The sequence below is a fragment of the Paralichthys olivaceus genome, chromosome 23 (genome assembly GCF_024713975.1).
Source record: "Paralichthys olivaceus isolate ysfri-2021 chromosome 23, ASM2471397v2, whole genome shotgun sequence".
Classification (NCBI taxonomy): domain Eukaryota; kingdom Metazoa; phylum Chordata; class Actinopteri; order Pleuronectiformes; family Paralichthyidae; genus Paralichthys; species Paralichthys olivaceus.
Window position 1 is genome coordinate 9,460,704 of NC_091115.1, and position 15,058 is coordinate 9,475,761.

At 41.1% G+C, this 15,058-nt stretch overlaps 3 protein-coding genes across 6 annotated transcripts; 2 read left to right on the forward strand and 1 right to left on the reverse strand.

Moving 5' to 3' along the window:
• Window positions 1-325: 325 nt before the first annotated feature.
• On the reverse strand, window positions 326-15,051 carry LOC109632824 (THAP domain-containing protein 5). Of its 3 annotated transcripts, XM_069520255.1 has the most exons (5): window positions 14,998-15,051; window positions 12,407-12,492; window positions 8,069-8,173; window positions 1,937-2,123; window positions 326-1,628 (listed from the first exon to the last, which is right to left on the reverse strand). In XM_069520255.1, the coding sequence occupies exons 4-5, from the start codon at window positions 2,075-2,077 to the stop codon at window positions 909-911; spliced, it is 861 nt and encodes a 286-aa protein (XP_069376356.1). In that variant the 5' UTR covers window positions 2,078-2,123; window positions 8,069-8,173; window positions 12,407-12,492; window positions 14,998-15,051; the 3' UTR covers window positions 326-908. The 3 variants fall into 3 exon arrangements, with proteins under 3 accessions (XP_069376356.1, XP_019947863.1, XP_019947864.1); XM_020092304.2 differs by lacking the exons at window positions 8,069-8,173; window positions 12,407-12,492; window positions 14,998-15,051 and adding an exon at window positions 2,693-3,123; XM_020092305.2 differs by lacking the exons at window positions 8,069-8,173; window positions 12,407-12,492; window positions 14,998-15,051 and adding an exon at window positions 2,922-3,114.
• On the forward strand, window positions 3,218-6,931 carry LOC109632826 (dnaJ homolog subfamily B member 9-like). The gene is made up of 3 exons (XM_020092306.2): window positions 3,218-3,444; window positions 4,024-4,278; window positions 5,366-6,931. Exons 2-3 carry the CDS (start codon window positions 4,062-4,064, stop codon window positions 5,863-5,865), a joined length of 717 nt encoding a protein of 238 aa, XP_019947865.2. The 5' UTR covers window positions 3,218-3,444; window positions 4,024-4,061; the 3' UTR covers window positions 5,866-6,931.
• LOC109632651 (aldo-keto reductase family 1 member B1-like) lies at window positions 9,670-14,292 on the forward strand. 2 transcript variants are annotated; one of them, XM_020092050.2, is made up of 10 exons: window positions 9,670-9,827; window positions 10,267-10,434; window positions 10,898-11,014; window positions 12,015-12,092; window positions 12,185-12,307; window positions 12,389-12,495; window positions 12,592-12,673; window positions 13,189-13,272; window positions 13,423-13,505; window positions 13,586-14,292. In XM_020092050.2, exons 1-10 carry the CDS (start codon window positions 9,762-9,764, stop codon window positions 13,626-13,628), a joined length of 951 nt encoding a protein of 316 aa, XP_019947609.1. In that variant the 5' UTR covers window positions 9,670-9,761; the 3' UTR covers window positions 13,629-14,292. The 2 variants fall into 2 exon arrangements, with proteins under 2 accessions (XP_019947609.1, XP_069376360.1); XM_069520259.1 differs by lacking the exon at window positions 10,267-10,434 and having other exon boundaries at window positions 9,684-9,827.
• Window positions 15,052-15,058: the final 7 nt, after the last annotated feature.

Genomic DNA, 15,058 nt, shown 5'->3' on the forward strand with positions numbered 1-15,058 from the left:
CCCTGAAGAAAGTGGGGATCCCCTGATGTGGAGCCACACAAAGATTTAATTGGGGTCTTTCCTAACCTATAAGATGTGGTAAATCACAACAGGGTTTGCAAAATGACAGCAATATGTGAAAATACATGTAACACGTCATCAATTAAAAATGCACCAATGTAGCAGCAGGGCGGCGAGAGTCCGTAACTGAAAAGTAAAATTGCAAACTGAAGGACAAGCAGCGTGTGAACATGCAAACCAGATATTTAGATTTTCTAAAACCTTTGTAGTTGTACTAAATTATAAAAAGTACCTCCAATGGAAATAAACAGAATCTAAGAATGAATAGAATCATGAATATTGACATTTATAATACATCCCACAAACATGACATACTATTATCGACTGGGTAACAAAGGTGAAGTCTATAAAACACCAGACCAGACGATGAAATACAAGGATGGAAGACAATGCATAAGAAAACCAGCAAAAGAGCCATTATGTAGATAAAATGTGGTGTTGATCACGTCATAGAACAGAAGATCAGGATAGGTTTCAGCAACACATTGAAACAGATCATTGAAAATCAATCAAACATGATGAAATACAACAGCTGCAAATACTAAAGAAAACCAGCAAAAGAGACATTGACAAGGAAGGACACGGTGGTGATCACACCAAAGTCCAGAGAGTCAGGAATTCATACCGACAAGCCACTGAAAATAAGATTTGAAACAATAAAGGAAATAAAAAGATAATCAGGAAAATGTCACAGACTAACAAGTATCAATAAAGTTGTGTAAAATCAGGCACAATCAGTATCTCTGTGTTTTATGAATGGTATCTATAAAAGCATGTGCAAAATGTCTGCAAAAATGACTCAATAGTAACAATGTAAATACATACACATCCAGAATATATGTCCAAAATCAGAGCAACATGGATGAAATATAATCTTCTAAAACTTTCTGCTTCTCCTTGAAAACAGCCCCGTCTCTCTTCAGGAGCGCTACCTCAGTCTCGAGAGCGTGGATCTTAGCCATGGTGCTCTCCTCCCTGTGATCCAGTTCCAAGATCTTTGCATGCAAACTCAGGATCTTGCTCCAGAGCTGATCTTCGTCCGTGTCCAGTCTGCAGTATGAGTGCTCGTCAACAGAAACGTGCTCTCCCTCACCAGGTCCCCTTTCCTCCAATGAACAGCTCTGTGGTTTGTCCTTAACCATTTCCACTGTAGCGAAGCTGAAAACCTGGCCCAGAGCTGCTTGGAGGGCCGCTGCGTCCACGTTTGCCTCTCCATCTGAGAAAGAGCTCAGCGACTCACAGCACAACACAGTCACAGCAGCATCAGCAGGCTCTTCAGCGTGGGTCTCGTCACACCGAGACACAGCGAGGCAAGACGCTGTTGGCATTTCACCTTCTCCTAGTACCTCACAAGCAGCTGTCTGTGTGTCTGACACCTGTGGCAGATCAAATATCATCTGTGTGTGTTCTGCAACACTGTTGTTTGTTGGTTTTGACTGGAACTTTTTGCACATTCTCCTCAAAATTATCGGCCTCCCACTGAGAGCGGAGTCAAACCCTGTGGGCTCAATGTCAGCATCTAAAGTCCTGGGTCTGGTCTTGGGGCTCCGCACTCTTTTCTCACCATCCTGAGAGCAAAAATGAAAGGGAGAGTTTATTAAATGAGACAATGCAAAAAACAGCAAAGTGCAAGCATAGACGAAAACACTGTAACAAGCAACATGATCTAGAAAACAGAATTCCCCTGCAGAGTTGAATAACTGACGAACGCCACAAAATCACAATGCAAGAGAATGAAAAATCTAGGACAGATTTGTTGCTTAACCCTGCAAGAGAAAGTTGCTTCCATTCTACTGGTGTTCTTCCTCTTGCAGAAGAGTTGGACAGGGACTAAATTTGCAGCAAGTCCTGGGAAAAAAAGACAGCAGATACACACCTCTTCAGTGGAAGGAAAAACAGTCGGTACTGCCGTGTTCTTCAGGTAGCGGATGCCCCATCGAATATCAAAGCAGTCCTCTGTGAAGTGCTCGCTGCACAGGCACTGGTGGCGACTTGGGGTCCACTCCTCCCGCCTCATGTTATCCACCCATCTCTGAAGCCTGGGCTTATCTTGTAAGGGAAATCTTAAGGGGGTTGAAGAAAGAGAGGTGTTAAGTTAAGAGCTGTTAAATTAAATCTACAAAAAAGATTTTCCATGTGGCATGATTTGGACTGTATTAAGCACATTCTGATATTTCATATATTCCTAATATTTTGTAAGCTTTTAATGGGATATGATCTTATAATTTGTTTAGTTTGATATGTGCCTGACACCTTGCTGCTGCAACACAGGGATTTTCAAGTTTATGACCTATAAAGTCCATCCATCCATTTACATTTATTCCAACAGTTTATCCATGTATAATTACAATTAGGTAAACATGACATACAGTACAAAATAACACAAAGAACCGCCTGCTACACAACACAAAAACTAATGATTACAATACAGAAACAATACAGTCATAATAATAATAGAGAGAAATAGTTTGGCACGCATCAGGGGGATACCATCCGATTGTAGCTAAGATGTTTCATTCCACTAACATCGCATTAACTGGCTCGATGGTTAATATCATCTTGACGGGCAAACACTGAAGTGCATGCAGACAAATCATGTCACCTCAAAGAGAAACCAAAACAGAGAACATACGGGTAGAAGCTAATTCTCTTGTTGTCTTGTCTGGATGAGCTGCCCCCGCGGTTTCTGCAAGCCTTCACAGCGCAGTACCGCGGCATGTCTGCAGCCGAACCACATGAAAACGTTATTCACACACGTTTGATCTGAGAAATGCGTTCACAACACAACACCTCAAAACACTTTCACTTCCGGTTTGTAGCTCTCCTAGCGGAAATGATTAATATCAAGAGCGTTGATGTACCTTCCGCGACTCTTAAAATGATGCACGGCTACAGAAGTCTGAGCGATTCCGTATAATAACATTAGTTACGCATCTTCTTTTAATCACTGACAATAATTTTTATGCTAAAGGTGTTAGGGAATATAACCCAAGTTAGCGGGATGACAGTGAAAACGATGTTCAAGCGCCGCGCCTCAAACGAAAAGCGAAGGCGGAAGTAAAAAGCCGCTCGTCATCTCGCTCGTGTGGCACCGCGCCCACCTCACCGCCCTCGACGTGCGCGGCCGGGCTCGGCCAATCAGCGCGTCGCGCGTCACCGTCGTCCGCGAACGGACCAATCGGGTTGCGAGTCGTGGTGTTCGGGCTGAGGAATGCGACTCGTCAACAAGCGTCAGCCTCGGATCAGCTGGAGCCGCAGAGAAGTTCAGCTCCTCTCCAGGTGAGCTCGCGGTTACTGGACGGGCCACGTTCATGTCGTCGAGCCGACGTCTGACAACTGAAGTGCCGTTGACGAGGCAGAGCTGAGTCGAGCTGCATCCGAACTGTGAGTTGTCTGTTTCTTGAGCTGACGTCTTTGTTGTGTTTGTTTTTTTCAGACTGGCTGGTGAAGTAATGCTAACAAGTAAAAGCTGTGAATCATATTCTGTCTGTCATTGAAGCCATTGTAGAAAAAAAGGAAGATGTATATTACACAGTGCACATCCTGTTATTAAACCTAGAATACAGCTTCATTTGCTAGCAAAGTAACTCTATCAAATAAAGCTCTATAATCACATCACTGCTGTCATTGGACCGATTATCTCGTTGTGTTTACTGGTAAAGTAATGCTAATAAACAAAGCTATGTATCCTATATTGTTACTGTCATTGGACCCATTATCTGGCTGTATTTGCCAACAAATAAAGCTGTAAATGATATATCCTGGCTTTTATTAAACCAATTATACAGCTTCATTTGCAAGCAAAGTAATGCTAACAAGTAAAACTCTATATCATATATTCTGTCTGTTTTTGAACCCACTATCATGCTTTATAACTGTTATAACTGTTATAACAGCATCTTTCTTTGTGTCAGAGGTGTGTGAACGGTCCCTAACTGAGGTGTCAAACTGCTTTCTTCACAGTTGCTGAGGTGCCAAAAGAAAGTAAAGAAATCAGCAGTATGGCCACAGCTCAGTCGGTGTTGCTGCTAGCGGTGCATGTCCTCCTGATCTCAGAGTTCATCCTGGCCAAGAGGGACTATTACGACATTCTGGGGGTTCCCAGAGACGCCACCGAGCGCCAGATCAAGAAGGCCTTCCACAAGCTGGCCCTCAAGTACCACCCGGACCGCAACAAGGGCCAGGACGCAGAGAACAAGTTCAGAGACATAGCAGAGGGTATGTCAGTCATTTCTATACAAAGTGGGGCAGATATTCTTTTTAATGACTGGGTACACTCTGTTAGATATTTAATACCAGATCTCTCCTGTGACATAAGATTTTTGAACATATTTTAGGAATAAGAATTAAAGAACTAAAGTAAACCCAGTGGCCAGTGTTTGAGGATACAATCTTCAAGAGGAGCGTCTCAGTTATTCTCTGAAAGACGCTCTTCACAGTCATACCTGTCATAACCTGTTCGTTTTGTCAGGTGACATATGTTGTGTTAAACTGAGTGAACAAGTTTAAGAACCTATTTATAGACTCCTTGACATATCGAGGCCGCACTGGGAAAGATTTTACATGGAAAATGAAAACAATGATGGTTTTCAGCTTTTGTTGACAGTGAGTAGATGATAAACATTGCTTAATTTTTTAAAGTTGAACTAGAAATGTGCACAAAGCGTCAGTGACCCCCATTCAAACTTGGTATTAGCATCCATCCTGAGTGATCCATTTACAAGTGGTCAGCTTCAAATACAGGTCTGAACACACCCGAATGCGTCATAATTGTGTCCTGAGATCCAATCGCACAAATGATACTTGCCACATTCTTTTCACTGTGTGAATGCAAATCTGTTCAAGGCCACATAGGAATGACGGCCATGACTCAGACATGCTACAGTGTAAACATATTATAATGCTTCTCAGTGTCGTGGCCATCGCCACAATATCAACACTGATCACCCCATAATGATTGACATGTCTGTTAAATAGTCAAATCTTTCTTCTTAGTTGCACACATTCATTCAGTTAGTCCCCCTCGACACTGCTCGCTCTCTTTCGCTCCCTCCTGACACATCTGTAAATTCAAACTGGGTAAAAACATAATTTGGTCTCTTTAAACACAAATGTCAGTCATGATTATTTGTATAGAGATCAGGAATACAGATTCGATAGCAAGTGGTCACAAGAAACACAAGGACATTTAAATGCCAGGTGTGAACACATGTCAGCAACACTGTTCTACTTAACTGGCACGTTTGAACAAAGCCAGTGTCATAGCAACCAACTTAAGTGACTTATGTGTCTTTATTCCCTCCAGCATATGAGACATTATCTGACAATAAGAGGCGGCGAGAGTATGACCAGTTTGGCCATGGCCCATCACCAGGGGAGGGCCATGGAGGAGGAGGAGGAGGAAGCGCCTACAACTTCAAACAGCACTACCAGTCCTTCAACTTTGACGACATTTTCAAAGACCATCACAACCCTTTTGGTCAGCAGCAGCAACACCAGCACCACCAGCACCACTTCCACTCGCACTCCTTCACTCAGAGCCAAGAACACCAGAAGAGACACTTCGACAGCCACTTCCAGGCCCACCGCGAGGCCATGAACAGGCACAACAGACAGTTCCAGCAGCAGAGGGCCTTCGGTGAAGGACTCTTCGATGACGTGTTTGAGGACTTGGAGAAGATGTTCTCCTTCCACACGCACAGCGCCAGGACTGACGGCGGATTCCAGAGCCAGGGAAAGCAGCAATGCAGGACAGTTACGCAGCGGAGGGGGAACATGGTGACCACCTACACTGACTGCTCCTGAGGCGAGCAGAAAACGGCGTGCTCACAGAGGGCAGCTGTTTAGGACACTGCTGGGCTTTTACTTGTGAATTTTCGAATTGATTGCTAATTTATCACTCGGTGGAATAGAGAATGGTTTTGTGTGGCTTTTTTTGTGTAATTTCCTGTGTGTAAGGAACAAATATCCAAGCCAGCCTAGTGAGCGGCTGCTTCCAAGCAATAACTTACTCACATTACTGCTCGTAGCATATGTTTTGGTTTCACTCAGATACCTCCCCATTATTTAGCTTTTCAGGTTCATTTTGTGTACTTATTCATTTGTTTTATGATTGACTAGACTCAGGTATGGCCTAAAGTCAAAAAATTATTTTTTCTTTTGTGAGCAGAGAGGCAACAAGATTGATCAAACATCAGTAATAACCCTGTACAACATTCATTCTGCAACTTATTAGGCCATACTGTACACAACATTTTTGCTGATATAAGACCAGGCGATGCTGAATTTAGCATCGTGTTCTAATCAATTTTTCTTGGTTTTTGATCCTGAGCTTAATGATTCAAGTACACACATTTGGATTTATAGCACTTCTGCTGTGAAAATTAACCTTCACATCCCGAGATGTGCACGGGTTGGCCGTAATCAACCGTTACCTCGTTTTTTAGTTTCTTTCTACAAAGCTGTCTACCGTCTTCTTCAGTCAGGTCAGTCCCACTGCAAACACTGGTTCACTCAGCCACTCAGCTGTTCAACCAGTTGTTTTGATCGTCACAAAATCCAGGCGTCATCTCTCAGTATGAAAAGTTTCCTGAACTGAAAATAATAATGTGCAATATTTAGTAACCTTTTGCTCTTCATGATGCCTATCTTTCATAGACAGTGCTATGTTAATGTCATTGTCTGATGTCCGCACTTTGTGTGTGTGTGTGTGTGTGTGTGTGTGTGTGTGTGTGTGTGTGTGTGTGTGTGTGTGTGTGTGTGTGTGTGTGTGTGTGTGTGTGTGCGCGCGTGTGTGCGTGCTATGAGACCCTGAATGTTGATTTGTTGCATAATGTTTGGAGAATGATTAAAAAGAGTTACAAGAGGAAAAGTAGTTGGATTGTTTATTTTTTATTATTTATTCTCAAAAATATGAATAATTATTTCAGGTGACAAATATTGTCAAGAGAAAATGAGAGTATGAAATGCAAATTTGCCTCCAGGCCATAATCTAAATATATTTAGCATTAAACAGGTAGGTTTTAGTGACATAGGTCTCGTGGTTTTTTAAGCTTCTCAGAAAACAATTGGGCTATAATATTACATATTATATGACAATGTGAAATACAGTGTATATATACAGTTCATGATAGCGTGGAACTTTTAACAGGAGGCTGTTGTTCACATTAAAAACCAGTAGAAGGCGTACTTTCACAATATAGGAAGACGGCTTGGTTAAAGGTTCTGTCTTTACTTTTCTGATTTTTGAATCTCATGTATGTGATGTGTTACATCACACAAAGACGTGGGTTGACCTTGTGTCTTACTCCATCGACTGTCAATGAAGTTTATATACAATGAGCTTTTTGCATTGATGTTGCATTGTCCGTATTTAAATGTGTACGAACATTGTTAATTGTTTGTAATATGAATCCAACTAGAAAATCTCTGCACAAAATGCAGTCGGATGGAAACAAAGGGACTTTTTATTTTATTTTAAACACAACAAATGTGTCTGTTAGAGCAGAAATTGCCAGAAAATGTGGATAATTAATTTCCTTTTTACTGGAACTCAAAGTTACCCTCTGAGTTGTGTGCTGCTTCACGAGTTGTGCAGCTGCATATGTGGAAATACTGTATCAAATTGAATTTTGTGGAAAGACGTGAACATTTAATTAAGTGGTTCTCTATGAATAATGACCACATGTAGTTTGGTTTGGTTTATACAGGATACAATGCATTATTGAATCCACTGATACTATCAACACCATTACACCTGCATCAATTATAGGTTTATCTACTTATTGATGAATTATCAGGGACATTAAGCCAATAGGCTACTGTTTTTATCTGGAGTTCCTGGACAGATATTACGAAGTCATCCTATATATATAAGTATAACATTATAATTAAAACGTTGTAAATTTTCCCAGAAGATGGTTTCGGACATTTCAGGAAGTTCTTATCACACTGATGTTTGTTCAAGTGTTAATTTTTCCGTGAAATGTCATAATTGAGACTGACTCACGATTGGTCGACCTTGTGGCTCCATCCCTCGATCGCTTCTGCGCAGACTCTGGCTCCAAATGCGCCAGATGGCGGCGTCCATACCTGGGACGTTTCTGCTTCATTTCTAGATTTTGGGAGGAAAGTGGAGACATGTAACACAAAATACCAGACACACAATCATAATGTATTGATGTTAATAGAAATATGGACTAAAGACAACACTGTACTGCATAGTCAGACACTAAGTGAAACATACACAGCAGAAGCACGCACAGTATATCAAAACATACTTTAGTCTGACATAGTAAAACCTCAATAATCGATCCTCTCCAGTTTTGACTGAATTTTTTAGACATAGTGAAGGTGTGAGCGAGGCGGCTCATGATGCACCTCACATGAGGACAACATATCCAGTTAATGGGAGAATGTTCCCCTGGTTTTAGAATATTCAGAATCCTTTATGACTCTGCGTAATGTTCTTCTTTGTGACAGCATGAGTGTGATTTCAACATACTGATTCAATGAGAATCATTGTGATGCAGCAATATATTACAATTGTGTTTCTCTTGTCTATAGGTGCACTTTTAATTAAAAGATATTCACGCAGACTCTGACTTCCTCCCACAGTGCAAAGACATGCAAACCTAAGTTAATTAAAGACTCATGACATGTCCAGGGTGTATCTCCCCCTCTCGCCAAATATCAGCCAGGAGACACATCGATATCCTGTGCAATACTCCACATGACTAACTCCTGTTATCATTAACGCTAACTGACACTTTAGTTTTAGTTTACTGTCTCACGTAAATAAATTATTCTATTGTCTATTTGGCTCTGGTTCAGCATTTACTCCATGCACCCTTCCTGTTTTTATTTTCACTTTTAATACTCTGTATAAACTTGTATTATCTTATATTTTAGTTTTCACTTATAATACACTATATATATATGTATATTTTGTGCATCTGATTTTTCCCTTTCACTTGTTTTTTTTGGGGATGTAATAATCCGTGTTACGGAATCTTAGCCCATAAGAATTGCCTTCAGGATTAATAAAGTTTTATCTTATCAAAGCTAGACTAATAATAGTCATTGCTTTTTCTAACTAACATGTCCCAATTGCTAATGTAAGTGCTAGTGAGTTTTAAATTACAATACATATCATAACTTTACATTTTCTGACACCTGAATGCATTGCACTTCACAAAGGTTGCATTTAAAATAAATTAATTTTCTGGGGGAAGAGTGTGTTATATTAAAGTTAGACTTGCTTTAATGTTTGTAATCTATTGATTTTTTATATAATTCACATGACAAAAATGCAACTTCCTAGTTTGCAAAGGAAGGCCTCATTAACTCTTTCTCTGTCAAACAATCTTTAGGAATCTGCTCAAACACAGTTATTTACCAATGTCACATAATCCCTTAGTTTCCCTCTGTATACTCATACACCACACCATACGTTGCAATCACAACATTCGTGCTGATCCAGCTCCCTACTGTCGTGAATCTGCCTTCAGAATATTTCCATGGATACTGTCTGCCTTTTAAGGCAAGACATGACTAATCCAACCCCTTGGAGGCCCTCTCTCCTGCCCGCTAACCCCTCCTCTCTCAGTTGTATTTAAAGGAGAGGCTGCCCCCTTTCCTTGTGTAGTAAAAGGAGTCTGCTTGCACGAAGGACTGAGGGGCTGCAAGACTACGTTGTCGACATGATACCCGCGGTGATGCTCAATACTGGAGCAGAAATGCCTATTGTGGGTCTGGGAACATGGAGGGTAAGGAGGCTCAGCAGTGTTATGAATGTGAGAATACAGCTGAGTGTGAGGTTTTCCTCCTCTCATGGGCTTTTAAAGCTCCACTGATCTGTATCAACTGTATTGTGTTCTTCATGTAATGAATTAACAGTCCCGCTGCCTGAATCCACTGTTCCTGCAGTGTAGGGTTTAGACTTACTGAGGATTGTGTATGTAAGTGGGGCAATGACGTACTTTATTGGCATTTGAAAACATTACGTTTTCCCTGAGGGTAATTATTAACATGGTACTGTCCAATGACCTCAGCCTGATAGGATTAGAGTGGTAGTGGCTTTACAACAACGTGCCCTGTTTGAGCATTTCCTAATATTAAATGCTGGATGAATATTATTGTAACACCAGAGCAGCCCATCCCCTGGGACATCTGTTTATACTTGTGCAATTTCGTGTATCCTTGCAGGCAGAACAAGGAGAGGTGGGAGAGGCTGTAAAAGTGGCCATAAGGACAGGTTACAGGCACATTGACGGCGCTCTGGTGTACGAGAATGAAGAAGAAGTAGGCGCTGGGATCCGAGCAATGATTGATCAAGGAGTGGTCAAGAGGGAAGAGCTATTCATTGTCAGTAAGGTATGGTGCATGCCTGGTAATCATTACGCGGTTGTCTCCACCACAGGCTCCTCCAGAAAGTGTTGGAGAGTCTGTGAGCGAGATACCAGACACCTAACTGCCCCCGATCCTGCACTAATAAGACTATGGGTGAATGAGACATACATCGTAAAGTGCATTGAGCAGCAATCACACCAGGGAAGTGCCGTACAAACTGAAGTCGAATAGACACACAGAGGCTTTTCAATAACCACAAACATGTGTGTCAGGGCAGAAACTGCTGAGTCATCTGTTCATTCTTGTTACAATTTCACTTTTTAACCTCCTTGGCTCACGAGTTGTACAACTCCACATGTGGGAACGCATTACACGTGAATGCTTATAGTCGAGGTTCTCAAGTTTTGTTCCCCCTGCTCCATTGTGTAAAAATGTACGACTATCACCACCATCACACCCACATCAGTTATCCGTTTGTTGTTCACAGCTGTGGTGCACCTTCCACCTTCCATCTCTTGTGAAGACAGGGTGTGAGAAGACTCTAAGAGACCTGAAACTGGACTACCTGGACCTCTATCTCATGCACTTCCCTATGGGAACCAAGGTTTGGATACCACTGTCCTTTCATGTCTATAAAAAGAGAGTAAACCAACTCACCTTCAGCCAATGTTTCACATCGCAGACATTTGGAATTTTGAATGACACTTTTCCAGTTTGTGATGTTTCTAGTCAGGTTAATAAGAACTGGCCGTGGGAATTTAGACTTTTTAAGTAGCCTTAAGAAGTGCAGATGTTTCTGAGCCCCTCTTCAACTGGGCTGAGATGTGTGATGCCCGTGACCATAGACTGAATATAAGATGGACAACATTATGGCTCTCCAAAAGTGAAGCCAATGCAAACAAGCAAAGAGCAACGGAAGCAGAACCAGACAATTTGGATCATCAACCAATGTTTTTGATTGGCTTGCGTAGTTGCCAAATTTGTAAAAAGTTAGCCCAGATGTTGCAGCGTGAGTAAGTGATAGAGATAAAGTGGTAGTGTTGCAGTTGCAGAGCAAGAGAGGAGGTCAAGGGGAGGTTAATAAACAGGACTACTCTTGAACTATTGAGAGAATCATTCCTAGAAGAGAAATGTTTGGGATCAGAAGTAAAGACATTTCAGTAACGATCTGCCCACCAGGGGAAATCAACCATACATTAAATCTGCCATGCACATAAGGCAGATGGGTGAGGTTTTATTTGCTAGTCCAGCGAAATAATACAAGTACGACAGTGGTATTTTTTTCCTCCCATAAACCTTTGTTGAGCATAGCGTGCTCTTCTGTGGTCTCACACACCCTGGAGGTTCTCATGCTTTTTAAGCATCTGTGTTGAGAGCTCCAGTCTCTGCTGTTAAATCCCTTTTTCGTTGATGCCAGTTTTCAGTTGTGTTGGTGTTGTCGAATGCTTCCTTGCCTCCAGACCAAAAAGCAGTTTTTTAGGATAGGGCCTTCACCCTTGATCCATGCTTTGTGGTTAAGAAATTACTGTATTGTCTTTGTGATCACTAGAAAAAATGTAGACATTTCCATCCAACTCTAATTGTTTGTTTTTCTTAAATTACAGCCAGGTGATGACCTCTTTCCTTTAGATGAACACGACCAGGTCATTTCTGATGGAAGCAACTTCTTAGACACATGGGAGGTAATTGCAATTGATATATTAAAACATTTCAAATGGATAATTTATGTGATGGAAGATACATCACTAATACCAATGTGCAATGTGTCAATAAGGTGATGGAAGAGCTGGTGGATGCTGGGCTGGTCAAAGCAATCGGCATCTCCAACTTTAACAAAGACCAGATTGAAGCCTTACTCAACAAACCAGGTCTCAAGCACAAGCCCGTCAACAACCAGGTGAGAAACAATATTCCCAATATAAGAAAAATAATACAGGAAAGAACAAATACATGATAAAGCCTTTGAGTGTTTCCCCAGATTGAGTGTCACCCGTACCTGACCCAAGGGAAGTTGATCAACTACTGCCACTCCAAGGGAATCTCAGTGACGGCCTACAGCCCCCTGGGTTCCCCTGGCAGACCCTGGTGAGAGGAAATATGACATATCATACACCATGCATGATATTCACATGTCAACAATAATAACTGGTATCTATCATTTGTGGCTCTTATTTACAAAAGGGCTTCATCTGACGAACCCTCTCTGCTGGAGGACCCGAAGATCAAGGCCATCGCTGAGAAGTACAACAAGACTCCAGCACAGGTAGGAAAGAAAGAAACATTTTTGTGATGTCTCACTACTTTTCTTTTGTCCTGGAAATATAAGACCTTAAAACATTTTCAATTTCGTTAAACTTCTCAAAACTGAGGAAGCCTGTGTAAAATGAGCAAATGCCATCTGCCATTTGAAGCGTTTATAAAAGGCGCTTTATATTAGATATTCATAGATCACATACCAGATAGCAGCAGCACAAGTGTACAGCATGAGTAAGTGAACAAACAGATATTGTATTATGGTCTACAGGGAAAAGAGCCAAATGGCTCTGTCTAAGACTTAGCAATGCTTCATTTAAAAAGTTAAATAACAGGAATCCACAAAGAGAAAGCCACTGCTGTCACATGGTGGATGAACAAGTGTTACAAAACAGACCATGGGGACTTTAACAGTACGGCATTGTGCTTGTATTTGGTGATTCAACAAAAATTTGGTCACACAAAAAAGTTCAAGGATATGACCTAATAATACATGCAATGTTTGTGCACCGTTTTCCAAACCAGGTCCTCATGAGGTTCCACACCCAGAGGAATGTGATTGTTATTGCAAAGTCAGTAAAGCCCCATCGAGTCCACGAAAATTTCCAGGTATATTGTCCGTGAAATTGTACTCATCTAAGCTTTTATGTGCTTTCTCAACTTTTAGCTCCTTTTTTTGGCTGGTTCATTTTATGCAGAACACAAAAAAGGCAACTCTTTGTTTTGCCTGAGTTGCTCAGATGCGCTTTCTCTTTTCAGTTATTTGACTTTGAGTTGAGCGAAGAAGACATGAAGACCATGCTGAGCTTGGACAAGAATTGGAGAGGATTCCCGATGCAATGGTAAGTAAACGGGAAGACGAAAGACAGATTCAATTTTCCTTATCAGTCAAACCATATTAACCTTTTTCTTTTTCCTACAGGGCCTCCAAACACAAAGACTTCCCCCTGAATACAGAATACTAACATACAATACAATGGAACTTCTGCTGTTCATCTGTTCTTATATATCAGATTTTACATGTTGCATTATCAAACTTACATGTTTAGAAAGACAGAGACTGAAGAATGATGTCTATATACTGAGCTTTTTCTGGACTTGAACTGTGTATCTATGATCTCTCTTATTTAACATTCAAATGGCTGTAGGTTATGTTTACATGGGACAAATGGGGAATGGAAGTTGTCGCTACAAAATGTTACATCCGGAGCTACAAAAGTGAAACACAATTTTAATGACTCTTTCACAATTTAAACTTTTTGTGAGTTTAATTACACAAACACGAGCAGTTTGCACAAATTAGGACCGTTTATGTAAGCTACTTCCTGATGATAAAAGCCTGACAGATTGGGTTTAGAAGATAAGATTTGTTTCTGTGAACTTAAACTTGGTTATGAAAATCGATCAGTGTTTGAAATTGATTATGACATGACAGCTGTGGTTAATCAACAATTACTAGTATTCAACTCAATTTTAGTCCAAATTTACACTTGTAATAGTTGCTCATCCTTTGTGATCACATGCATTCTTGTCAGACCCCTGTACTTAGTTCCTGTGTAAAACAATGACTTTCTGTACGCATTTTGCAATATAATAAACTATGAATGGGACAATACCACTACAACAATACACATGAAGTACAAACTGTCTGAGCTCCTCATGAACTTGGGTCTCAAAATCATTCTGCTGATAAACCTTTTCAGACGTGAAATCCAAAGATATGAAGAAGGCAGCAGGAGATTGTCCTGGTCAGAAATGTGTACAACAGCATAATCTCCAGCATGTTAAGGTGAGGGGTGACGTCTGGGTGGAGCGTGCAGGAGGCAGGACATTTGCATATCTACACATCTACAACAGCATCGGTACTTTTTGTCAAAAGCCCTCGAATCTCGTGCTTCCATGCTGACATTTACATGCATGGCACCTTTTTTTCATCTCGAAATATTTACATTGGTGGGCTTCTTCATCATTCCTCACTTGTTAGTGCATCATCAGCACGCCCACTCGCTCACTGTGAATTTCACTGGGACGTTCTCCAGAGTTTTTACCTCGGGCTGCCAGGAGAAACTCTCATAGAGCCCTCCAGACAAAAGTTATTTCCTGCTTTACAGTACAATGATAAATACGTACTTTGTGCTCTGTAAAAACTAGCTCCATCTAAATGGCTGATATGTACAGTAAGGCTCACAGGATCAGATAGTCTGAAAACACACTGGACTGTATTCATTATGTATTAACCAGCAAAATGATCAAAACTACTTTTAATGTCCCTAAAACGTTAAGCATTTCCCATCACACTACATGTATGTTGGCTATATATGTGTGTGTTTATACCTGTTTGTATGTTGATCACACCACTGCAGGTTCCAGCAGCTCATTGATGCATCTGCTGGCT

Bases quoted from the DNA above. Each gene is read 5' to 3' on its own strand.
- LOC109632824 (XM_020092304.2), bottom strand. From the start codon at position 2,778: ATGCCGCGGTACTGCGCTGTGAAGGCTTGCAGAAACCGCGGGGGCAGC. The intron at 2,124-2,692 runs GTATGTTCTCTG...AACCCCCTTAAG, and splicing joins AAGAGAATTAGCTTCTACCC to ATTTCCCTTACAAGATAAGC. The intron at 1,629-1,936 runs GTGTGTATCTGC...TTTTGCTCTCAG, and splicing joins TTTTTCCTTCCACTGAAGAG to GATGGTGAGAAAAGAGTGCG.
- LOC109632826 (XM_020092306.2), top strand. From the start codon at position 4,062: ATGGCCACAGCTCAGTCGGTGTTGCTGCTAGCGGTGCATGTCCTCCTG. The intron at 4,279-5,365 runs GTATGTCAGTCA...TATTCCCTCCAG, and splicing joins GTTCAGAGACATAGCAGAGG to CATATGAGACATTATCTGAC.
- LOC109632651 (XM_020092050.2), top strand. From the start codon at position 9,762: ATGATACCCGCGGTGATGCTCAATACTGGAGCAGAAATGCCTATTGTG. The intron at 12,496-12,591 runs GTGAGAGGAAAT...TATTTACAAAAG, and splicing joins GGTTCCCCTGGCAGACCCTG to GGCTTCATCTGACGAACCCT. The intron at 13,273-13,422 runs GTATATTGTCCG...TTCTCTTTTCAG, and splicing joins GAGTCCACGAAAATTTCCAG to TTATTTGACTTTGAGTTGAG.